Source organism: Ranitomeya imitator, chromosome 2, assembly GCF_032444005.1.
Source record: "Ranitomeya imitator isolate aRanImi1 chromosome 2, aRanImi1.pri, whole genome shotgun sequence".
Classification (NCBI taxonomy): domain Eukaryota; kingdom Metazoa; phylum Chordata; class Amphibia; order Anura; family Dendrobatidae; genus Ranitomeya; species Ranitomeya imitator.
In genome coordinates, this window is record NC_091283.1 from 146918259 (window position 1) to 146945348 (window position 27090).

General features: G+C 44.6%; 1 protein-coding gene across 1 annotated transcript; it reads right to left on the reverse strand.

The window, feature by feature from the left end:
* Window positions 1–867: 867 nt before the first annotated feature.
* Window positions 868–27090, reverse strand: FBXW2 (F-box and WD repeat domain containing 2). The gene is made up of 7 exons (XM_069747368.1): window positions 26870–27090; window positions 25482–25984; window positions 21218–21412; window positions 20300–20433; window positions 20134–20220; window positions 3755–3924; window positions 868–1611 (listed from the first exon to the last, which is right to left on the reverse strand). Exons 2-7 carry the CDS (start codon window positions 25969–25971, stop codon window positions 1323–1325), a joined length of 1365 nt encoding a protein of 454 aa, XP_069603469.1. The 5' UTR covers window positions 25972–25984; window positions 26870–27090; the 3' UTR covers window positions 868–1322.

Here is a 27090-nt window from a genome sequence, read left to right on the forward strand (position 1 = left end):
GGGGTTATACACAGGAAGCTGCCAGTCAGGGATGAGGGCGGGGTTATACACAGGAAGCTGCCAGTCAGGGGTGAGGGCGGGGTTATACACAGGAAGCTGCTAGTCAGGGGTGTGGGCGGGGTTATACACAGGAAGCTGCTAGTCAGGGGTGTGGGCGGGGTTATACACAGGAAGCTGCCAGTCAGGGGTGAGGGCGGGGTTATACACAGGAAGCTGCCAATCAGGGGTGAGGGCGGTGTTATACACAGGAAGCTGCCAGTCAGGGGTGAGGGTGGGGTTATACACAGGAAGCTGTATGTCAGGGGTGAGGGTGGGGTTATAAAGAGCTCAGCTAGATCTGTAGCAGATAAATGTGATTTTATCAAAAGTACAGCAAGCAGCTCAGTAAGTGACATCACTGGAAATAGGTTCTCTGCCCCTACATTATGCTGCTATCGGATTACACAATAAAAAACCTACTGACAAATTCCCTTTAAGAACCCTCTCAATTGACAGAATGCAGAATTTCCCAGCCACAAGACCATAATCAGGAGATTCATATGAGTGTACATTCTCCTCCAGCTGGATCCCCATAAGACATAGTGTAGAGAACATTGCCATGAGAAATCAAACCCGTGCCCCATGGAACCAGACTCACATGGCAGCAATTATGGATGACCCCTCTTATAAAATTCCTTTAATTTACAAAATCTGATAATTCTGCCGTTGACCTGCAATATAATGTGGAATTAGCTGATGACCAGGCTTGTGGGGTTCACTGACTAGTGTCCGGATATTCCAGAATATCAGATAATCCGGCACCTGTCTGCATTACTGATTTAGGTAAAGCCAGAGGGACTAGTGAAGAAAGTGACGGCAGCGGTGTACTCGGGTACATAGAGCTTTTATTGCGCCGGGAGCAGCAGAGAAGGGTGTGCATTCTGCTATGTGCAGGTGACGGCCGCTCATCAGTCATCCAGTGCTCGCTGCACACCGATCCCCACTTTCCCGGTGGACCTCAGACTATCAGGTAAATTAGGACTATTTCTGTAGTAAAATAGATGTAAGACGACTAAGATCTGAAATGCACAAGAACCAAAATGGTGGCTGCCCCTTCCCTGGAAACGGGACCGATGACAATGGAGAAAAACCTAATGGCGTCCACTTATCATGCGGCCGAGTACCAGCCTGCCCACAAGGGACTGAAGGAAGAGAGAAACCAAAGATGATTGTGCACTGCATGATGGGAAACTTTGGTTCATGCACGTTACGCTGTGACAGTGGTGGCTGATACCTCAGTCCCAATATCCTGTGAAAACCATCAGGGCCCGAGTCCGTGGCCCTCAGCCGTTCTCCTTCCACAACACCAAATGGATACTGTGGTCAGGCATGCTGGTGGCAAACACCAGCCCTCCATCATTGCTACCGTCCAGGCCGTCCAGCCACGACATCTCTCCAGCCAAAAAGCTGGAGCCCCTCTTAGACTTCCTGTACTCGGGGAGCGGCCAGCGGCTGATGACCTTCTCAGTCCGTAAGTCCATGATGTACAAGTGATGGTTGTCGAAAAGGAGGGCAAAAATGTCCCCAAAACCGAGCAGAGAAAGGTGTGTGGAATCAGGAGTCTTAATAACTCTGAAAAGAGAAAGTAAAGAAGTGATAGTCAGTGAGCACGACAGGAAAACACCCCCCAAAGCAGGACTATGGTTGGGGGTCTGCCGCCTGATCCAGCATTATCCTGCAATGTAAACACAGCCTCCCTGCCAGTCAGCTGCCTAAGGAGGGTCTCGTCTGGTGGGCCCACTACAGCAACAGCCATCGAACGCAAACTCAGCCTTTATGGAGGCCCTGTACCGATAATAACATGGCTGCATAGACATTTCATAGACTATAATAAGCCCAACCATCAAAATAATACACCTGTCATTTGTGTCCTCTCCTCACTATTACTGCCGTGCTTGTATTCTGATTGTTCTGGGATTTCCATATAATACACCTGTCCCTTGTATCTTCTCCTCACTATTACTGCCGTGCTTGTATTCTGCTTGTTCTGGGACTTCCATATAACACACCTGTCCCTTGTATCTTCTCCTCACTATTACTGCCGTGCTCGTATTCTGCTTGTTCTGGGATTTCCATATAACTCACCTGTCCCTTGTGTCCTCTCCTCACTATTACTGCCGTGCTTGTATTTTGATTGTTCTGGGATTTCCATATAATACACCTGTCATTCGTGTCCTCTCCTCACTATTACTGCCGTGCTTGTATTCTGATTGTTCTGGGATTTCCATATAACACACCTGTCCCTTGTATCTTCTCCTCACTATTACTGCCGTGCTTGTATTCTGCTTGTTCTGGGACTTCCATATAATACACCTGTCCATTGTGTCCTCTCCTCACTATTACTGCCGTGCTTGTATTCTGATTGCTCTGGGCTTTCCAGATAACTCACCTGTCCCTTGTATCCTCTCCTCACTATTACTGCCGTGCTTGTATTCTGATTGTTCTAGGATTTCCATATAACTCACCTGTCTCTTGTGTCCTCTCCTCACTATTACTGCCGTGCTCGTATTCTGCTTGCTCCCACCTTTCCATATAATATAACTGTCCCTTGTGTCCTCTCCTCACTATTACTGCCGTGCTTGTATTCTGATTGTTCTGGGATTTCCATATAATATACCTGTCCCTTGTGTCCTCTCCTCACTATTACTGCTGTGCTTGTATTCTGCTTGCTCTGGGCTTTCCATATAATACACCTGTCCCTTGTATCCCCTCCTCACTATTACTGCCGTGCTTGTATTCAGCTTGCTCCCGGCTTTCCAAATAATATACCTGTCCCTTGTGTCCTCTCCTGTACTATTACTGCCGTGCTTGTATTCTGCTTGCTCTGGGCTTTCCATATAATATACCTGTCCCTTGTGTCCTCTCCTCACTATTACTGCCGTGCTCGTATTCTTCTTGCTCTGGGCTTTCCATATAATACACCTGTCCCTTGTGTCCTCTCCTCTACTATTACTGCTGTGCTTGTATTCTGCTTGCTCTGGGCTTTCCATATAATACACCTGTCCCTTGTATCCCCTCCTATTACTGCCGTGCTCGTATTCTTCTTGCTCTGGGCTTTCCATATAATACACCTGTCCCTTGTGTCCTCTCCTCTACTATTACTGCCGTGCTTGTATTCTGCTTGCTCTGGGCTTTCCATATAATACACCTGTCCCTTGTATCCCCTCATCACTATTACTGCCGTGCTTGTATTCTGCTTGCTCTGGGCTTTCCATATAATATACCTGTCCCTTGTGTCCTCTCCTATTACTGCCGTGTTCGTATTCTTCTTGCTCTGGGCTTTCCATATAATACACCTGTCCCTTGTGTCCTCTCCTCTACTATTACTGCCGTGCTTGTATTCTGCTTGCTCTGGGCTTTCCATATAATATACCTGTCATTCGTGTCCTCTCCTCTACTATTACTGCCGTGCTTGTATTCCGCTTGCTCTGGCTTTTCCATATAATATACCTGTCCCTTGTATCCCCTCCTCACTATTACTGCCGTGCTCGTATTCTTCTTGCTCTGGGCTTTCCATATAATACACCTGTCCCTTGTGTCCTCTCCTCTACTATTACTGGCGTGCTTGTATTCCGCTTACTCTGGCTTTTCCATGGTCACGTTCGTAAACTTCCTGCCATGTGACCTCCACTCGTAATAGACCTATTTGACTTATGTTACTAATACAACCCAGATGAAGCAGATCGATGACATTATACATTCTGAGAGTACTTACCGCAGGATGTCATAGCTGGCGAAGTCCCACTGGTACAGACCCAGCGCTGAACTACAGACGATGTATCTGCCATCAAAGTGCAGACGTGGCTGAAGAGTTATACTCCGGTCATCCGACACGTACAGGGTCTTCAGACACTTGCAGTTTATCTCCCGGCCAATCGGCCAAATCTGCAACATGGAAACAAAAGCATTCAAGTAATAGTAGAATACATTATAAAGACCGAAGGGCACTGATCACATAGTGCGCAGGACCCACGTCTGTCCTGGCGGGTGGGGCATGGCTCTGTCAGAGGTCGCCTGGTGTGGAGAGCCCCTGTGTGCTGCAGTGTATGAAGTGGCCCCAGAGCCATTATTACAACACAAAATCATTTCATCAACACAAAAAAAAAAACTAAAAAACTAATTAAAGCTGCCAAAAAGGAAACAGAGAAGCACATTGCTAAGGAGAGTAAAACTAATCCCAAACTGTTCTTCAACTATATCAATAGTAAAAGAATAAAAACTGAAAATGTAGGCCCCTTAAAAAAATAGTGAGGAAAGAATGGTTGTAGATGACGAGGAAAAAGCTAACATATTAAACACCTTCTTCTCCACGGTATTCACGGTGGAAAATGAAATGCTAGGTGAAATCCCAAGAAACAATGAAAACCCTATATTAAGGGTCACCAATCTAACCCAAGAAGAGGTGCGAAACCGGCTAAATAAGATTAAAATAGATAAATCTCCGGGTCCGGATGGCATACACCCACGAGTACTAAGAGAACTAAGTAATGTAATAGATAAACCATTATTTCTTATTTTTAGGGACTCTATAGAGACAGGGTCTGTTCCGCAGGATTGGCGCATAGCAAATGTGGTGCCAATATTCAAAAAGGGCTCTAAAAGTGAACCTGGAAATTATAGGCCAGTAAGTCTAACCTCTATTGTTGGTAAAATATTTGAAGGGTTTCTGAGGGATGTTATTCTGGATTATCTCAATGAGAATAACTGTTTAACTCCATATCAGCATGGGTTTATGAGAAATCGCTCCTGTCAAACCAATCTAATCAGTTTTTATGAAGAGGTAAGCTATAGACTGGACCACGGTGAGTCATTGGACGTGGTATATCTCGATTTTTCCAAAGCGTTTGATACCGTGCCGCACAAGAGGTTGGTACACAAAATGAGAATGCTTGGTCTGGGGGAAAATGTGTGTAAATGGGTTAGTAACTGGCTTAGTGATAGAAAGCAGAGGGTGGTTATAAATGGTATAGTCTCTAACTGGGTCGCTGTGACCAGTGGGGTACCGCAGGGGTCAGTATTGGGACCTGTTCTCTTCAACATATTCATTAATGATCTGGTAGAAGGTTTACACAGTAAAATATCGATATTTGCAGATGATACAAAACTATGTAAAGCAGTTAATACAAGAGAAGATAGTATTCTGCTACAGATGGATCTGGATAAGTTGGAAACTTGGGCTGAAAGGTGGCAGATGAGGTTTAACAATGATAAATGTAAGGTTATACACATGGGAAGAAGGAATCAATATCACCATTACACACTGAACGGGAAACCACTGGGTAAATCTGACAGGGAGAAGGACTTGGGGATCCTAGTTAATGATAAACTTACCTGGAGCAGCCAGTGCCAGGCAGCAGCTGCCAAGGCAAACAGGATCATGGGGTGCATTAAAAGAGGTCTGGATACACATGATGAGAGCATTATACTGCCTCTGTACAAATCCCTAGTTAGACCGCACATGGAGTACTGTGTCCAGTTTTGGGCACCGGTGCTCAGGAAGGATATAATGGAACTAGAGAGAGTACAAAGGAGGGCAACAAAATTAATAAAGGGGATGGGAGAACTACAATACCCAGATAGATTAGCAAAATTAGGATTATTTAGTCTAGAAAAAAGACGACTGAGGGGCGATCTAATAACCATGTATAAGTATATAAGGGGACAATACAAATATCTCGCTGAGGATCTGTTTATACCAAGGAAGGTGACGGGCACAAGGGGGCATTCTTTGCGTCTGGAGGAGAGAAGGTTTTTCCACCAACATAGAAGAGGATTCTTTACTGTTAGGGCAGTGAGAATCTGGAATTGCTTGCCTGAGGAGGTGGTGATGGCGAACTCAGTCGAGGGGTTCAAGAGAGGCCTGGATGTCTTCCTGGAGCAGAACAATATTGTATCATACAATTATTAGGTTCTGTAGAAGGACGTAGATCTGGGTATTTATTATGATGGAATATAGGCTGAACTGGATGGACAAATGTCTTTTTTCGGCCTTACTAACTATGTTACTATGTTACTATGTTACTATGTTACTCTGCCAATCACTACAATCATTCCACATAAACCAGGAAAATCCTGCCTGGTGTCCCAATGTCTGTCAGGGGCACTGCAAAGTCTTATGTACTGTGGAATGTAAAAGTTTAGGCAACCTTGGGCAAAATTACTGTTTTTGTGAACAGTTAAGCAAGCTAAGAATGAAATAATCTCTAAAAGTTATAAAGTTAAAGATGACACATTTCCCTTGTTATTTAGGCAAAAAAATACAAACATTTTCATTTTTTATATCGTAAAAATTACAAAAAAGGAAATTTGGCAAATGCAAACGTTTGGATACCGTTGGAGATTTGTATGCTTGGATAATTTTCACCAAGGTTTCAGACCTTAACCCCTTCACGACCTATGACGTACAGGCACGTCATACGTCTTCTATCCCACTTTAATGTGGGCTCTGGTGGTGAGCCCGCATCTTTTAAATTACATGACAGCTGATTTGATCATCTGTCATGTGCCCCTAACAGCCGTAGGTGGAATCGTGACCCACCGGCAGCTGTTAACATGCCTCTGTCAATCTCTGACCATCACTAACTCCGCGCATTGGCGCCCGTGTCACATGATTATGGGGCGCGGATGGGATGGAATGACAAATGGGGATCTGCAGGAGACACCCCGTGCTTGTCATTGCTGATTTGCTATGTGGCCGGCGTTCATAGCAGATGATGATTTTTGCTACATATAGCAGTGCTGAAGCCCCGCTACGTGAAGTACAAGCGATCTGATGATTGCAGCTTGAAGTCTCCTAAGGAGACTATTGAAGCAATTACAAACTATATATATTTTTTTAAATTAAAAAATAAAAATTATAAAAGCAAAAATCATCCCCTTTTGCCCTATTCAAAATGAAAAAAAAAAAACACATATCCTTTTTAATTTTTCTGTGTTCACAAATGCCGATCTAGCAAGATATAAAAATAATTAATCTGATCAAATAAACGGCATAATAGGAAGAAAAATCAAAATAGCAGTAGTACGTTTTTTTGGTAGCTGCAGCAGTGCAATAACAGGCGATCAATAACAGGCGCACAAAAAATAAGCCTTCACCCAGCCCCAGATCCCCCAAAAAATTGGAGAGCCACAGGTCTCGGAAAATGTTTTTTTTTTTTTAAAACATAAACTTTATGTTTTATAATGTCTTGCTCTACAACAATTTATTTAGCATTCAATCATTGTACATCATTACAATATCTGTCTCAATCATTTAACAGCCAAGCAAAATATTGACTTTAAACATAACTAAATATTATAGGAAAAAGAAAAAGGAAGACAAGCGGTGATGACATCTGATTATTATACTGCATACTAGTTGAAGAGCCCGGCGTTGCCTGGGCATAGTAAATATCTGTGGTTAGTTATAGCACCTCACTTCTCTTATTTTCCCATCACGCCTCTCATTTTCTCCCTTACACCTCTCATTTTCCCCCCTCACTCCTCTCATTTCCCCCTAACACTTGTCATTTCGACCTCACATCTGTCATTTTCCGATCACTCCACTATTTTCCCTCACTCCTCTCATTTTGCACTCACACCTTTTCATTTTCACCTCACACCCCTCATTTTCACCTCACACCTCTCATTTTCCCCTCAGTATATACATGTTTGTCATCTCCCTTATATATAGTATACACCTCTATGTCATCTCCTGTATATAGTATATACCTGTATGTCATCTCCCCTGTAAATAGTATATACCTGCTGTATGTCATCTCCTCCTGTATATAGTATATACCTATGTGTCATCTCCTCCAGTATATAGTATATACCTGTATGTCATCTCTTCTGTATATACTATATACCTGTATGTCATCTCCTCCTATATATAGTATATACCTATATGTCATCTCCTGTATATAGTATATACCTGTATGTCATCTCCCCTGTATATAGTATATACCTGCTGTATGTCATCTCCTCCTCTATATACCTATGTGTCATCTCCTCTTTTAAATAGTATATACGGTACCTGTATGTCATCTCCTCCTGTATATAGTATATACGTGTGTCATCTCCTCCTGTATATAGTATATACCTGTAAGTCATCTCCTCCTGTATATAGTATATCCCTGTGTCATCTGCTCCTGTATATAATATATACCTGTGTGTCATCTCCTCCTGTATATAGTATATACCTGTGTGTCATCTCCTCCTGTATATAGTATATACCTGTGTGTCATCTGCTCCTGTATATAGTATATATCTGTGTCATCTCCTCCTGTATATAGTATATATGTGTGTCATCTCCCCTGTATATAGTATATACCTGTGTGTCATCTCCTCCTGTATAGAGTATATACCTGTGTGTCATCTCCTCCTGTATATAGTATGTACCTGTATGTCATCTCCTCCTGTATATAGTATATACCTGTGTCATCTCCTCCTGTATATAGTATATACCTGTGTGTCATCTCCCCTGTATATAGTATATATGTGTGTCATCTCCTCATGTATATAGTATATACCTGTATGTCATCTCCCCTGTATATAGTATATATGTGTGTCATCTCCCCTGTATATAGTATATACCTGTGTGTCATCTCCTCCTGTATATAGTATATACCTGTGTGTCATCTCCTCCTGTATATAGTATATACCTGTGTCATCTCCCCTGTATATAGTATATACCTGTGTGTCATCTCCCCTGTATATAGTATATACCTGTGTGTCATCTCCCCTGTATATAGTATGTACCTGTATGTCATCTCCCCTGTATATAGTATATACCAGTGTGTCATCTCTTCTGTATATAGTATATACCTGTGTGTCATCAACTCCTGTATATAGTATATACCTGTGCGTCATCTCCTCCTGTATATAGTATATACCTGTGTGTCATCTCCCATGTATATATCTGCATGTCATCTCCTCCTGTATTAGACCGCGTTCAGTATATACATGTTTGTCATCTCCCTTATATATAGTATACACCTGTATATCATCTCCTGTATATACCTGTATGTCATCTCCCCTGTAAATAGTATATACCTGTTGTATGTCATCTCCTCCTGTATATTGTATATACCTATGTGTCATCTCCTCTTGTATATAGTGTATACCTGTATGTCATCTCTTCTGTATATACTATATACCTGTACAGTTATATGAAAAAGTTTGAGCACCCCTATTAATCTTAATGTTTTATAAAAATGTGTTTTTTGCAACAGCTATTTCAGTTTCATATATCTAATAACTGTTGGACACAGTAATGTTTCTGCCTTGAAATGAGGTTTATTGTACTAACAGAAAATGTGCAATCTGCATTCAAACAAAATTTGACAAGTGCATAAGTATGGGCACCCTTATCATTTTCTTGTTTTAAATACTCCTACCTACTTTTTACTGACTTACTAAAGCACTTTTTTTGGTTTTCTAACCTCATTGACCTTTGAACTTCATAGCCAGGTGCATGCAATCATGAGAAAAGCTACTTAAAGTGGTTACTTGCAAGTTGTTCTCCTGTTTGAATCTCCTCTGAAGAGTGGCATCATGGGCTCCTCAAAACAACTGTCTAATGATCTGAAAACAAAGATTATTCAACATAGTTGTTCAGGGGAAGGATACAAAAAGCTGTCTCAGAGATTTAACCTGTCAATTTCCACTCTGAGGAACATAGTAAGGAAGTGGAAGACCACAGGTACAGTTCTTGTTAAGGCCAGAAGTGGCAGGCCAAGAAAAACATCAGAAAGGCAGAGAAGAAGAATGGTGAGATCAGTCAAGGACAATCCTCAGACCACCTCCAGAGAGCTGCAGCATCAACTTGCTGCAGATGGTGTCACTGTGCATCGGTCAACTATACAACACACTTTGCACAAGGAGAAGCTGTATGGGAGAGTGATGCGAAAGAAGCAGTTTCTGCAAGCACGCCACACAGAGTCGGCTGAGGTATGCAAAAGCACATTTGGAGAAGCCAATTTCTTTTTGGAAAAAGGTCCTGTGGACTGATGAAACCAAGATTGAGTTGTTTGGTCATGCAAAAAGGCGTTATGCATGGCGGCCAAAAAACACAGCATTCCAAAAAAAACACTTGCTACCCACAGTAAAATTTGCTGGTGGTTCCATCATGCTTTGGGGCTGTGTGGCCAGTGCCGGCACTGGGAATCTTGTTAAAGTTGAGGGACGCATGGATTCCTCTCAGTATCAGCAGATTCTTGACAATAATGTTCATGAATCAGTGACAAAGTTGAAGGTACGCAGGGGATGGATCTTTCAGCAAGACAATGATCCAAAACACCACTCCAAATGTACTCAGGCATTCATGCAGAGGAACAATTACACTGTTCTGGAATGGCCATCCCAGTCCGCAGACCTGAATATCATTGAACATCTGTGGGATCATTTGAAGAGGGCTGTCCATGCTCGGCGACCATCAAACTTAACTGAACTGGAATTATTTTGTAAAGAGGAATGGTCAAAAATACCTTCATTCAGGATCCAGGAACCCATTAAAAGCTATAGGAAGCGACTAGAGGCTGTTATTTTTGCAAAAGGAAGATCTACTAAATATTAATGTCACTTTTCTGGTGGGGTGCCCATACTTATGCACCTGTCAAATTTTGTTTGAATGCAGATTGCACATTTTCTGTTAGTACAATAAACCTCATTTCAAGGCAGAAACATTACTGTGTCCAACAGTTATTAGATATACAGTACAGACCAAAAGTTTGGACACACCTCATTTAAAGATTTTTATGTATTTTCATGACTATGAAAATTGTAAATTCACACTGAAGGCATCAAAACTATGAATTAACACATGTGGAATTATATACTTAACAAAAAAGTGTGAAACAACTGAAAATGTCTTATATTCTAGGTTCTTCAAAGAAGCCACCTTTTGCTTTGATGACTGCTTTGCACACTCTGGGCATTCTCTTGATGAGCTTCAAGAGGTAGTCACCGGAAATGGTCTTCCAACAATCTTGAAGGAGTTCCCAGAGATGCTTAGCACTTGTTGGCCCTTTTGCCTTCATTCTGCGGTCTGGTGACTGTGGAGGCCAGGTCATCTGTTGTAGCACCCCATCACTCTCTCAGTGGAACCTGGGCAGTTTTTCGTACACGTTTCAATTTTTGTCTTTTTTCGGCCTTACTAACTATGTTACTATTTATTAGGTTCTGTAGAAGGACGTAGATCTGGGGATTTATTATTATGGAATATAGGCTGAACTGGATGGACAAATGTCTTTTTTCGGCCTTACTAACTATGTTACTATGTTACTCTCCTTCTTGGTCAAATAGCCCTTACACAGCCTGGAGGTGTGTTTGAGGTCATTGTCCTGTTGAAAAATAAATGATGGTCCAACTAAACGCAATCCGGATGGAATAGCATGTCGCTGCAAGATGCTGTGGTAGCCATGCTGGTTCAGTATGCCTTCAATTTTGAATAAATCCCCAACAGTGTCACCAGCAAGGCACCCCAACACCATCACACCTCCTCCTCCATGCTTCACGGTGGGAACCAGGCATGTAGAGTCCATCCGTTCACCTTTTCTGCGTCGCACAAAGACACGGTGGTTGGAACCAAAGATCTCAAATTTGGACTCATCAGACCAAAGCACAGATTTCCACTGGTCCAATGTCCATTCCTTGTGTTCTTTAGCCCAAACAAGTCTCTTCTGCTTGTTGCCTGTCCTTAGCAGTGGTTTCCTAGCAGCTATTTTACCATGAAGGCCTGCTGCACAAAGTCTCCTCTTAATAGTTCTTGTAGAGATGTGTCTGCTGCTAGAACTCTGTGTGGCATTGACCTGGTCTCTAATCTGAGCTGCTGTTAACCTGCGATTTCTGAGGCTGGTGACTCGGATAAACTTATCCTCAGAAGCAGAGGTGACTCTTGGTCTTCCTTTCCTGGGGCGGTCCTCATGTGAGCCAGTTTCTTTGTAGCGCTTGATGGTTTTTGCAACTGCACTTGGGGACCCTTTCAAAGTTTTCCCAATTTTTCGGACTGACTGACCTTCATTTCTTAAAGTAATGATGGCCATTCATTTTTCTTTACTTAGCTGCTTTTTTCTTGCCATAATACAAATTCTAACAGTCTATTCAGTAGGACTATCAGCTGTGTATCCACCAGACTTCTGCTCAACACAACTGATGGTCCCAACACCATTTATAAGGCAAGAAATCCCACTGATTAAACCTGAGAGGGCGCACCTGTGAAGTGAAAACCATTCCCGGTGACTACCTCTTGAAGCTCATCAAGAGAATGCCAAGAGTGTGCAAAGCAGTCATCAAAGCAAAAGGTGGCTACTTTGAAGAACCTAGAATGTAAGACATATTTTCAGTTGTTTCACACTTTTTTGTTAAGTACAGTATATAATTCCACATGTGTTAATTCATAGTTTTGATGCCTTCAGTGAGAATTTAGAGAATTTAGTCATGAAAATACAGAAAAATCTTTAAATGAGAAGGTGTGTCCAAACTTTTGGTCTGTACTGTATGAACCTGAAATAGCTGTTGCAAAAAAAACAATTTTTATAAAACATTAAGCTTAAGATTAATAGGGGTGCCCAAACTTTTTCATGTAACTGTATGTCATCTCCTCCTATATATAGTACCGTATATACTCGAGTATAAGCCGAGATTTTCAGCCCAAATTTTTGGGCTGAAAGTGCCCCTCTCGGCTTATACTCGAGTCAAGGTGGGTGGCAGGGTCGGCGGGTGAGGGGGTGAGGGCGCTGAGGCATACTTACCTGCTTCCAGCGATCCTGACGCTCTCCCTGCCGTCCCACGGTCTTCGGTGCTGCAGCTCTTCCCCTCTTCAGCGGTCACGTGGGACCGCTCATTAGAGAAATGAATAAGCCATAGGGGTGGAGCCGCCTATTCATTTCTCTAATCAGCGGTGCCGGTGACCGCTGATAGAGGAAGAGGCTGCGGCACCGAAGACAGCTGTGACAGGCAGAGGGAGCCGGACGCCGGGACCAGGTAAGTATGTAATATTCACCTGTCCACGTTCCAGCCGCCGCTCCATCTTCCCGGCGCCGCTCTGTGTTCGCGTCCAGGTCAGAGGGCGCGATGACGCATATAGTGTGCGCGCCGCCCTCTGCCTGATCAGTCAGAGCAGAGAGACGCCGAGACCGGACGCTGGGAGCTGCAAGTAGGAAAGGTGAGTGTGTGATTTTTTATTGCAGCAGCAGCAGTAATGGCACAGATATATGTGGAGCTCTATGGGGAAATATGAACGGTGCAGAGCACTATATGGGGCACAGATATGGGACAATATGAACAGTGCAGAGCACTATATGGGGCAGAGCTATGGGGAAATATGAACAGTGCAGAGCACTATATGGCACAGATATGGGGCAATATGAACGGTGCAGAGCACTATATGGCACAGCTATGGGGCAATATGAACGGTGCAGAGCACTATATGGCACAGCTATGGGGAAATCTGAACGTGCAGAGCACTATATGGCACAGCTATGGGGCAATAATGAACGGTGCAGAGCACTATATGGCACAGCTATGGGGCAATATGAACGGTGCAGAGCACTATATGGCACAGCTATGGGGCAAGAATGATCTATTTTTATTTTTGAAATTCACCGGTAAATGCTGCATTTCCACCCTAGGCTTATACTCGAGTCAATAAGTTTTCCCAGTTTTTTGTGGCAAAATTAGGGGGGTCGGCTTATACTCGGGTCGGCTTATACTCGAGTATATACGGTATATACCTGTATGTCATCTCCTGTATATAGTATATACCTGTATGTCATCTCCCCTGTATATAGTATATACCTGCTGTATGTCATCTCCTCCTCTATATACCTATGTGTCATCTCCTTTTATATTATATACCTGTATGTCATCTCCTCCTGTATATAGTATATACGTGTGTCATCTGCTCCTGTATATAGTATATACCTGTGTGTCATCTCCTCCTGTATATAGTATATACGTGTGTCATCTCCCCTGTATATAGTATATACCTATGTGTCATCTCCCCTGTATATACAGTCATGACCGAAAGTATTGACACCCCTGCAATTCTGTCAGATAATACTCATTTTCTTCCTGAAAATGATTGCAAACACAAATTATTTGGTATTATTACCTTCATTTAATTTGTCTTAAATGAAAAAAACACAAAAGAGAATGAAGCAAAAAGCAAAACATTGATCATTTCACACAAAACTCCAAAAATGGGCCAGACAAAAGTATTGGCACCCTCAGCCTAATACTTGGTTGCACAACCTTTAGCCAAAATAACTGCGACCAACCGCTTCCGGTAACCATCAATGAGTTTCTTACAATGCTCTGCTGGAATTTTAGTCCATTCTTCTTTGGCAAACTGCTCCAGGTCCCTGATATTTGAAGGGTGCCTTCTCCAAACTGCCAATTTTAGATCTCTCCACAGGTGTTCTATGGGATTCAGGTCTGGACTCATTGCTGGCCACCTTAGAAGTCTCCAGTGCTTTCTCTCAAACCATTTTCTAGTGCTTTTTGAAGTGTGTTTTGGGTCATTGTCCTGCTGGAAGACCCATGACCTATGAGGGAGACCCAGCTTTCTCACACTGGGCCCTACATTATGCTGCAAAATTTGTTGGTAGTCTTCAGACTTCATAATGCCATGCACATGGTCAAGCAGTCCAGTGCCAAAGGCAGCAAAGCAACCCCAAAACATCAGGGAACCTCTGCCACGTTTGACTGTAGGGACCGTGTTCTTTTCTTTGAATGCCTCTTTTTTTCTCCTGTAAACTCTATGTTGATGCCTTTGCCCAAAAAGATCTACCGTACTTTTGTCTCATCTGACCAGATAACATTCCTCCATAATGTTTCAGGCTTTTTCAGGTAAGTTTTGGCAAACTACAGCCTGGCTTTTTTATGTCTCGGGGTAAGAAGTGGGGTCTTCCTGGGTCTCCTACCATACAGTCCCTTTTCATTCAGACGTCGACGGATAGTACGGGTTGACACTGTTGTACCCTCGGACTGCAGGGCAGCTTGAACTTGTTTGGATGTTAGTCGAGGTTCTTTATTTAACATCCGCACAATCTTGCGTTGAAATCTCTTGTCAATTTTTCTTTTCCGTCCACATCTAGGGAGGTTAGCCACAGTGCCATGGGCTTTAAACTTCTTGATGACACTGCGCATGGTAGACCCAGACAGTCCTCAGACAGTTCTTTGGTATTCTTTCTTTTCTCCATGCTCAATGTGGTACACACAAGGACACAGGACAGAGGTTGAGTCAACTTTAATCCATGTCAACTGGCTGCAAGTGTTAATTAGTTATTGCCAACACCTGTTAGGTGCCACAGGAAAGTTACAGGTGCTGTTAATTACACAAATTAGAGAAGCATCATATGATTTTTCGAACAGTGCCAATACTTTTGTCCACCCCCTTTTTTATGTTTGGTGTGGAATTATATCCAATTTGGCTTTAGGACAATTCTTTTTGTGTTTTTCATTTAAGACAAATTAAACGAAGATAATAATAACAAAGAATATGTGTTTGCAATCATTTTCTGGAAGAAACTGAGTATTATCTGACAGAATTGCAGGGGTGTCAATACTTTTGGCCACAACTGTAGCTATGTGGATATGCACTTATCCGAAGCGATTCGATCAACCCCATTTACAAGCTGTGATACTTGCAAAAAGGTGGTGCTACTAGGCCCATTTTCCTTTTCGTAATTTTTAAAATGTAAAAGTTTTTTAAAAAAATGTTTGGCCTAAAATACAAAGGAAATGTGTCATTTATAACTTGAGGCCTTTCAGAGATCATTTCATCTTGAACTTGCTTAACTGTTCACTTAACTTTTACATGCCACTGTACATATTGATTGTGTACATGGTGGTGGTGGTGGGTGTTCGCGCAATCCAAGCTCACTGTTTATTCACAGTGATAGCAGAAAACAAATACAAAACAAAAGTCCAGCTTGTTTCCACAACATAGGTTCAGGTCTGATGTTGCTATGAAACATCCCTTGGCTCTTTCCTACCCACCAACACACTGAGTCCTGGCTGTCTATTTATGTATCCAGTACCGGAGATATCGTGCGTTCCATACGTGTGGCATCAGTATTACAAGCATGGGTGCCTGAGAAAGGCCAGCACTGGTCGCGCTGTTCTCTGGCGCCGGGTGCTGAAGACAGCTCTCATCATTGTCCCCTGCTCTGCCTGCCATCAGTGGACAATGTTGAGAGTTGTATTAAATATAAAATGAAGACTAAAATTAAAAAAAAAAATCACATTATACTTAACACTTAATCTCCTGAAGTTACTGTCCCCTGTAAACAAACAAAAATAAAAAACAATATCCCTCACCAATCCGAAGTTGAATCTAGAGTGTCCCACATTGCAATTCTTCTGTGCCACATTTGCTTATCAGTGTGATCAGTGGTCAGAGACGACGGTTCACACTGGAGAGCTGGGAAGAATAACTCGCTGTAGCTAGAGCAGGTCTCACAGTAAACTGCAGTGACCTCAGTGAGATCACCGCTAGCACCATGAGAAAAAGTGTCACGGTGCAGCGCTGAACTTAGTGAGTTCACCATGATAATTTCTCTTGGTGAATGGCGGTGAACTCACTGAGCTCAGTGCTGCACCATGAGACTTTTTCTCATGGTGCAATGAGGTCACTGGTGATCACTGATGCTGCGCTCGCAGCAACTCATTCTCCGGTGGTTTTCAGCCTGGATGGTCATATCTTGGAACCGTCCAGGTTGAAAACCATTTATCGCAGACATGGATTACTTTTTATATTACTTTATATTTATCTATCTACCTCAATGAATGAAGCACTTTATCCTAGGTACTATATATCCTATATACATCCTTTTTCACCTCATTTATTATATGTTGCATGGATACCAGCTCTATACAGTTATGCTCAAAAGTTTACATACCCCGGCAGAAATTTTGGTATCTTGGCCTTTTTTCAGAGAATATGAATGATAACACCAAAACATTTTTTCCACTCATGGTTAGTGGTTGGGTGAAGCCATTTATTGTCAAACTACTGTGTTTTCTCTTAAATCATAATGACAGCCCAAAACATCCAAATGACCCTGATCAAAAGTTGACATACCCTGGTGATTTTGGCCTGATAACATGCACAGAAGTTGACACAAATGGGTTTGAATGGCTACCAAAGGTAACATCCTCACCTGCGACCTGTTTGCTTGTAATCTGTGTGTGTGCATAAAAACTTAGTGAGTTTCTGGCATCTTTCATCCAGCCACTGACGTCACTGGATTGTGAGTCATGGGGAAAGCAAAAGAATTGTCAACGGATCTAAGGAAAAAAGGTAGTTGAATTGTATAAAACGGGAAAGGGATACAAAAAGATATCCAAGGAATTGATAATGCCAGTCAGCAGTGTTCAAACTGTGATTAACAAATGGAAAATCAGGGGCTCTCTAAAAACAAAACCACGGTCAGGTAGACCAATAAAAATGTCCACAAGGAAAATTGTTTGGGATGCATAGAAAAACCCACAAATAACATCAGCTGAAATAAAGGTGTCACGATTCGGCTGACGAGTGACCTGGGACCAGGGTCACCTTTCCTGACCCTAAGATTAGGGGGCGCCCTAGCTCATCCTGTTCCCCAGGATACTTCAGATGGTGAAGATGCAGGGGCCTTCACCCTTGCCTTATCTCCTACAATAGCCCTACGTCTGTTCCCTTCCCCTACCCGGGGAAGAGAGGCGCTACTGTGTACCGCAGAACACCAACCCGACAGAAAGGGTGATGAGGACAAGGGTAAACTGAAAACTCCACACACACAAAATATGCACTCACATATAACAGAGGTATTCACCAGGGTGAGTAGGGAGGGGCAAGAAAGTGAAACAGGGAAAGATAGGGGATTTCCAAGCGTACAAACCAGCCAACAGTCGCTAATAAACTCCTCCAGCACTCCTTCACAACACCAACTTCTCCCACTCCAAGATCACTCATCAAATTGCTAACACTGACGATGAATAGGTAATCAAGCCCAGGTTTTATAGGGAAAAGGAGTGGCTAACCGAGCACAGCTGACTGCAGGAATTTTCAATATGGCCGATTAATCCCTGTTCTGCTGGAAGAAATAAACGCGTTTAATACACTGAAGTGCTTCTTCTCAGCGTAGGAGCGACCAAACACTGTGGTCTTCTGGTTCCGCTAAGTTGCGGTAAACCCGTGACAACAGGACTCTCTCAAAACTAGCAGTGTGGCCGTTTCAAGATGCACAATAGGAAGGCACTTGAAGAAAAAAGGGCTGCATGGTCGAGTCGCCAGAAGAAAGCCATTACTGTGCAAATGCCACAAAGTATCTTGCCTACAGTATGCAAAACAGCACAGAGACAAGCCTCAAAAGTTCTGGAACAAGGTAATTTAGAGTGATGAGACCAAAATTGAACTTTAACTTTAACATAAAAGTTACATTTGGAGAGAGGTCAACAAGCCCTATGATGAAAGGGACACCATTCCTACTGTAAAACATGGAGGTGGATGGCTGATGTGTTGGGGATGTGTGAGCTACAAAGACACAGGAAACCTGGTCAACATTGAAGGAAAGATAAATGCAGCACGTTATCAGCAAATACGGGAGGTAAATTTGCACTCATCAGCCCGGAAGCTGCGCATGGAACGTACTTGGACCTTCTAATATGACAACGATCCAAAACACAAGGCCAAGTTGACCTGTCGTTGGCTACAGCAGAGCAGAGTGAAGGTTCTGGAGTGGCCATCTCAGTCTCCTGACCTCAGTATCATTGAGCCACTCAGGGGAGATCTCAAGAGCACGGTTCATGCTAGACAGCCCAGGAATTTACAGTAACTGGAGGCTTTTTGCCAAGAAGAGTGGGCAGCTTTACCATCTGAAAAAATAAAGAACCTCATCCACAACTACCACAAAAGACTGCAAGCTGTCATTGATGTTAGAGGGGACAATACACAGTATTAAGAAATGGGGTATGTGAACTTTTGATCAGGGTCATTTGGATGTTTTGGGTTGTCATTATGATTTAAAAAGAGAAAACACAGTAGTCTGACAACAAATGGTTTCACCCAACCACTAACCATGAGTGGAGAAAAAGTTTTGGTGTTATCATTCATATTCTCTGAAAAAAGGCCAAGAAAGCAAAAATTCTGCCGGGGTATGTAAACTTTTGAGTACAACTGAGTGTACACATTGTCTTCTATCTTTTTGATTGTAACTTTGATTCTCATTCTCAAAACGCAGCATGTTCATTAATTTTGTGGATTGTTTGCGGATTTCCCACTATATAATGCATTGGGAAATGTCCGGAAAAATCCGCAAAAAAAAACCGCACCAAAAACGCATGCAGATTTCTTGCAGAAAATTTCAGGTTTTTCTCAGGAATTTTCTGCAATAAATCCTGAACATGTGCACATAGCCTAAGAGCACAATTACTCCATATGGGCTTTTTGTTCTATATGTATCTGATGAGACATCTTTTGAGCGCTTCTATAAAATATAAACCATTTATATATTTGCCTATGACATACTTTGCAGAAGATTCTCTTTTAATCTCGCTTTTCGGTTTTATGTTTGATCATGTTAAATTTTTAATAAAGTACAATTTTTTAATCTTTCTACATGAGAGTTTTTCTGTCTGCTAAGTGTGTAAGTGTCTCCGGTACGTGTGATGACAGTTTTCACACGTACTGGAGACATTGACGTGTGAAAGAGCCCTTAAGACCTGCAGCTGTGCAATCCGGGCATTGCCCGAAAAACTTGTTACAGCAGAGAATATCCAGGCCAGGGCTTACCTCTTCCCTGTCCACCACTGTGAGAAGCACTTGCTGGCAGGAATATATCTCCCATCTACCCAACACTATACTCCCCCTCACTACGTCACAGTGGGGACGCCAATGTGGATGGGGCTCCCATGAGTGTACTGTCCCAGACTGGTATAAAAGAAGCACTGGTTTCAATAATTGGGTCTCACAAGTGAGGGCTCACCGGCAAGGCCCCAGGAGCGGGGGGCTCACCGGCGAGGCCTCAGATGTTCCTGTAGTTCAGCACAGAAGGAAGAAATGCAAGACAGATATATCCCAGAGGGTCACTGACCTCCGCCATCAGGAGGAGGGTCTCCGGAGCTTATTACCTTGATCTCATACTTGTCAGCGCTCAGCAGAATGTAATCTCCGGGACTGTGCATTAGTGACTTCACCACACATTTCTGTAGGACGACCTGTGACGACACGAGGTCACACATGTATATATCGTACTCCTGACATGGAACTTTGACTCTTAGCGTCTGCAGCACTTACCTTCGTTACCCACTCAGTGTGGCCTGTAAGCGTATTTAAGCACGTTCCTGAGGACAAGGCCCAGATTTTCACAGTGTTGTCTGCTGAGCCACTGACCAAGAGATCCAGCTCATCGCTGTAGTCCACACTAAAGACTGAAAAGCAGAAGAGCTGACAGCACGGCAGGCAGTGCGAGGGCGGTCTGCTGACAGCACGGCAGAGCGAGGGCGGTCTGCTGACCGCACGGCAGGTAGGGCGAGGGTGGTCTGCTGACAGCATGGCAGGTAGGGCGAGGCTGGGCTGCTGATAGCACGGCAGGCCGGACGAGGGCGGTGTGCTGACAGTACGGCAGGCAGGGCGAGTGCGGTGTGCTGACAGTACGGCAGGCAGGGCGAGTGCGGTGTGCTGAGAGTACGGCAGGCAGGGCGAGGGCGGTCTGCTGACAGCACGGCAGGCAGGGCAAGGGCAGTCAGCTGATAGCATGGCAGGCAGGATGAGGGCGGTCTGCTGACAGCACGGCAGGTAGGGCGAGGGCGGTCTGCTGACAGCACGGCAGGCAGGGCGGTCTGCTAACAGCACGGCAGGCGGGGCGAGGGCGGTCTGCTGACAGCACAGCAGGGCGGTCTGCTGACAGCACGGCAGGCAGGGCGAGGGAGGTCTGCTGACAGCATGGCAGGCAGGGCGGTCTGCTGACAGCATGGTGAGAGTGGCGTACTAACAGCACGGTGGCAGGACGAGAGAGGTGTACGGACATCATGGTAGACAGGGCAATGGCGGTCTACTGACAGCAAGGCGTAAGATGGCAAAAGCAGGGACTGGCAGAAATGAGGGCACATTATGGTGCCTGTAGCTTGCCCCAGCGAACAGTGCATGAGGACAGAAGGGGGAAACAAGAAATAAGGTTGGCATGCCACATTACATGGCTTCTCTGTGGCTTACCTGCTCCAGTGTGGCCCCGGAAGTGCTGTGTTCGGGCCCCTGAGCTCCAGTCCCAGCAGGCCACAGTGTTATCAAATGAGCCGGTTACCAGCTTCAGTTCATCAAATGTCACGGCAGCGCAGGTGTGAGTCTGGATGCCATAGATGCACTGACCGGTGCTAACATCCCACAGCTTTGCGGACAAGTCGTCAGAGCCTGCATGACAAGGAAACATGGCTCAGCCAGCGTCACAGCCCCCGGCAGAGCGGGCATATAAAAACTGTATAACAAGGAAGAATGTAAGCCACTTCCCCACTGTGGGATGAGAGGTCACCGAGACGGATGGGCCGTGTCTGGATCACCACCGGGTTCAGACGAAACCGCACTTTTACTTTAATAAAGAGTGACCATCTCCGATCTCAGCAATGTAATCACCTCACTTCCCTGAATACACATTTTACCCAGGAGCTCAGAATTTTTAAAAATAATGATCAGTCGTGAAGGAGAACAAAGCGGATTGCCCTGACAAGATCTGTGATAAAGTTGCTTCGGGGGAAACGCGCGTTGGGGTCTTCCTTCTTCCACGTCCCCCGCAGGTTGGTCTATCTATGTAACATTTTTTTCCCTCTGTCCTTTGCTATTCGCCATCTGTATTCACTCCTACTCCAGGGCAGCAGTGTCTTACTAATCCGCATTGCACTATGGCACTTTACTGTAAACCATATATACCACAGATGTCTTTGCAATTCTATTGTATTTTGAGGTTTTTTTTATTTACATTTGATTTATTGATTGCAGTTATGTATCACTCATGATTATGTCACTGAGACTATATATATACTCTTTCACATAACTCTAACCATATGGAGTACTATATCCAATTTGTTCACATTCCTTACATTCCCTATATGTAAATTATTATCATATATATCAATTCTGAATTGCTCAGCTTTCCAGATAGACCTATTTATTTATTGCTCATTACCTGTTTCCTGCATGGTCGTGGCAGTAAGGTGTCCTATCCTGTTTTTATATTATTTTTGTCTTTATTGCATATATTTATATTACTTATAATAAAATTTAGAATATTTTTACCCAGCTCAGTTGTCCATTTTCCTTCGGTTTTCTCTTAAAGGGAACCAGCGTTTGTAACTAAAAGAGCCACCTTGTGCTGCACTAATGCTGCATTCTGATAAGGTGGCTCTTTTAGTTTGGGTCCCAGGCACTGGTGCAATAATCGTTTTTGAAATTTGTCCCACATACCTTGAAATCACCATGGAGGCAGGTCTTTTCCCCCTAATCCAGATGCACCACAGCCGTCACTCATGGCATCTGCACCTCCTTTTCCTTCATTAGCGTCCCCGGCGCCTGCGCATGTGCAGTTGCGCTGCCCTTTCAACTTACAGCGCAGGCGCCGGGGATGCTAATGAAGGAAAAGGAGACGGCGCGCAGAGGCCATGAGTGACGGCTGTGGTGCATCTGTGTTAGGGGGGAAAGACCTGCCCCCGTGGCGATTTGAAGGTATGAGGGACAAATTTCAAAAACGATTATTTCAGCAGTGCCAGGAACAAGAACTAAAAGAATCACCTTGTCAGAATGCAGCATTAGTGCAGCACAAGATGGCTCTTTTAGTTACAAATGTTTGGGGGGGTGACAGGTTCCCTTTAAGCTCGTATGGTAGAGCTTGCTTATTATATGCCCTCTTTTTGGTTTATTCTATTCTATTTACTATAGTGATGTGCATATATGCGGGTACCGTTGTGCTTACTATAGCGATGTGCATATATGTGGGTACCGTTGTGCTTACTATAGTGATGTGCATATATGCGGGTACCGTTGTGCTTACTATAGCGATGTGCATATATGTGGGTACCGTTGTGCTTACTATAGTGATGTGCATATATGCGGGTACCGCTGTGCTTACTATAGTGATGTGCATATATGTGGGTACCGTTGTGCTTACTATAGCGATGCATATATGCGGGTACCGTTGTGCTTACTATAGCGATGTGCATATATGCGGGTACCGTTGTGCTTACTATAGTGATGCATATATGCGGGTACCGTTGTGCTTACTATAGCGATGCATATATGCGGGTACCGTTGTGCTTACTATAGCGATGTGCATATATGCGGGTACTGTTGTGCTTACTATAGCGATGCATATATGCGGGTACCGTTGTGCTTACTATAGCGATGCATATATGCGGGTACCGTTGTGCTTACTATAGCGATGCATATATGCGGGTACTGTTGTGCTTACTATAGTGATGCATATATGCGGGTACCGTTGTGCTTACTATAGCGATGCATATATGCGGGTACCGTTGTGCTTACTATAGCGATGTGCATATATGCGGGTACCGTTGTGCTTACTATAGTGATGTGCATATATGCGGGTACCGTTGTGCTTACTATAGCGATGTGCATATATGTGGGTACCGTTGTGCTTACTATAGTGATGTGCATATATGCGGGTACCGTTGTGCTTACTATAGTGATGTGAATATATGCGGGTACCGTTGTGCTTACTATAGCAATGTGCATATATGTGGGTACCGTTGTGCTTACTATAGTGATGTGCATATATGCGGGTACCGTTGTGCTTACTATAGCGATGTGCAGAAATTCGTATACTGTTGTACTTATTCCAGTGATGTGCAGATATGCATATACTGTTGTACTTACTACAGTGATTCAGAGAAGATGTGGGAACCACAAAAGAAAACGACCAACAAGGGTAACTATAATCAAAATACAAAACTCTTTATTCAAAATACATATTAAAATCACTATGACAAGAATAGGACACAGATGGGGAAACGGTACAGGTCACAATACAGGTACTCCCCTATAGAAAACGTGTAGGCCTCGCACTAGCTCCCTATCGAATATAAGACCAGAGTGTGGAAAATGGGAAAAACAACCCCATAAGTAATGGGATGGCTACAATAGGTGTAAATATACTACATACCCCTGAACACCATACCATGGAACCAACGGATGTATATTATACAAATCTCCATCACGCCTATAAAACTATGAGGCACATGTGAAAAAATAAGGCACGGAGAAATAAGCTACTCATATCATCCAAAATGACCGCTGGAACCAGGAAAGTGACATATGAAACATGAAAAGAGAGGAAGAAAGCCATCCCTGAACACCTTAACCACGACCCCAGGAACTTAACCAAGAGGGTGCACATGCACCCATAAACATAAAGCAAAGAACATGGTATGATCTTGGTTACCTGGTCCTGGACGGTGTTAACGGAAGAGAGCCAGATGCGCAGCCGACACGTCAGCCGACGCGCGTTTCGGAGCCGGAGCTCCTTCGTCAGGGGTGCACACTTCGTCAGGGGCGCGTTTCGGAGCCGGAGCTCCTTCGTCAGGGGTGCACCCCTGACGAAGGAGCTCCGGCTCCGAAACGCGCGTCGGGTGACGTGTCGGCTGCGCATCTGGCTCTCTTCCGTTAACACCGTCCAGGACCAGGTAACCAAGATCATACCATGTTCTTTGCTTTATGTTTATGGGTGCATGTGCACCCTCTTGGTTAAGTTCCTGGGGTCGTGGTTAAGGTGTTCAGGGATGGCTTTCTTCCTCTCTTTTCATGTTTCATATGTCACTTTCCTGGTTCCAGCGGTCATTTTGGATGATATGAGTAGCTTATTTCTCCGTGCCTTATTTTTTCACATGTGCCTCATAGTTTTATAGGCGTGATGGAGATTTGTATAATATACATCCGTTGGTTCCATGGTATGGTGTTCAGGGGTATGTAGTATATTTTACACCTATTGTAGCCATCCCATTACTTATGGGGTTGTTTTTCCCATTTTCCACACTCTGGTCTTATATTCGATAGGGAGCTAGTGCGAGGCCTACACGTTTTCTATAGGGGAGTACCTGTATTGTGACCTGTACCGTTTCCCCATCTGTGTCCTATTCTTGTCATAGTGATTTTAATATGTATTTTGAATAAAGAGTTTTGTATTTTGATTATAGTTACCCTTGTTGGTCGTTTTCTTTTGTGGTTCCCACATCTTCTCTGTACTATACAGCTACGACTGGTACGGTTAATTGTCCGGCAAGTGAGCAGCAGTGAGTGTTTTAAATCCATCTTACTCACGCTATGTTGCCCTTGAGCACCGCCATTTGGATATTACTACAGTGATTCGTATATACATGGGAATGATATGACCCTAGTCACTGATTACTGTCCATGTGGCGGAGTAGCCTGGACCCCTCTCTATCAGTGCCTTTTATCCCCATAAGCCACCACCCACCTGTACATAGGAGGCCATCCTTATAATAAAGTGCATAAACTCTGGCGCTGTGGCCAATGAGGGAAGCGGTCTGGAAGGCTTGGTGGTCGCGCAGCTGCTTCATCCGTAGCACGGCCTTTAGGTAGACCTTCTTCCAGTGCAGAGTGTCCTGCACAGAGTCGTCGCTCTGCCAGCCCAGGCTGCGGCACGCCCCCTGCCACACCTCAGTGCAGGCACTGATCACCTTGTTCCACTGCTTGGACACCAGGCAGCAGGTGAGTAGCGTCTGTGGGTCCAGCCATTTCAGCAGGTAGAAGCTGAGCTCCAGTGGAAGCAGCTTCAGGAAGTCTCGCTTCAGCAGAGTCTCCAGGTTATTGGACAGGTGACGCAGCTGCACGGCTCCGCTCAGGCCGATCAGGTGATCCAAGGTCTCATTTTTCTGCAGGTCTGTGAGTGCGAAGAAAGATGCCGAAAGGTTCTCAAGCCATGACTCAAAATCTTTCTTCTCCATAAGGTTACAGAAGCTGGAGGGGAAAACAAAGCACATGCTAGAGGGTGGCCGTGACAATACCGCCCCCTGCTGGTCCCCAACCCACAGGGGCAGGAACGCGCAGGCCCGTCCCATGAGGAAACATGCCACCGTCATCACCCCGAGAAGAAAAGACACCATTCTTTACAGTGCAGGACAAAGAGCGAACATTCTCCGCAGCGCACACTAGCCCCACCGTGTCCGCAGCTTCAGGGTCAGACAGCTGTAGAGATCGGACCCGAGCGAGACAGCAGCATAACAATCCATAAGCTGCACGCACGGCACCTCGGGGGCGGGGATCCCACACTGGCACAGACCCCCAGCTGTGGGCAGCACAGGCTCTCCCCTTCTGGAGGTGCAATGCTTGCTCCGGCTCACTGACAGCAAGCAGAGATCTGATCAGCCATGAGGAATCCAGACAACAAACTGCCTGAAAGAACAACCAATCACATTCTAATGTGAAAATGAAAGCTGCGCTCTGATTGGCTGCTTCCACAGAGGTTTATATTCAGCAGAGGGAAAGCTTTATTAATAAGAGACACCGACATTACTGATAGGGGGATGGGCAGATGAGAGCTGTGCACCGGGGGGCAGCTTCCAGAGATTCTATGGATGGGGAACATTCTCCGACACCTGGGGGAGGGAGGGGCAATCTCCAAGGATCCGCAGAGGCGGAGCGCAAAGAGCAGGACCAGCAGTGTCCAGGGAACCTGTGGGGAGGGCGCAGCGACTGAAATTCGGGGGGAGACGGCAACTCAAGGGCCCGGAAAGGGGGGAGGTAGGGCAGGCACACCGGGGGGCCCCTGGAGACAGCATTACATCCGGCGGTGACGTCACTGCTGCGCCGTTATACCGCTCGGTGCAGCGCTCCGGTATCTACCTCACAACCCGCGGGCTCCTCTTCTCACAGCCGCCATACTGCCGGGGGCGTGTCCTCACACCGCGCCCCGCCTCCTCAGCGCATCAGCCACGATGAGCGACACAACAGCAGAGCGCCCCAGCAGAAGGCAGCACGATCGGTGATCAGCAGGCGATGCCTGGCGGGAGTCCCGCGAGAGCGCCGAGCGCCGCCATCTTTGTTACAGGCGCAAAAGGGAAACT

Bases quoted from the DNA above. Each gene is read 5' to 3' on its own strand.
- FBXW2 (XM_069747368.1), bottom strand. From the start codon at position 25,971: ATGGAGAAGAAAGATTTTGAGTCATGGCTTGAGAACCTTTCGGCATCT. The intron at 21,413-25,481 runs GTGGGTGGTGGC...CTTGTCATGCAG, and splicing joins GGATGGCCTCCTATGTACAG to GCTCTGACGACTTGTCCGCA. The intron at 3,925-20,133 runs GTAATAAGCTCC...TCCATGTTGCAG, and splicing joins CTGACAAGTATGAGATCAAG to ATTTGGCCGATTGGCCGGGA.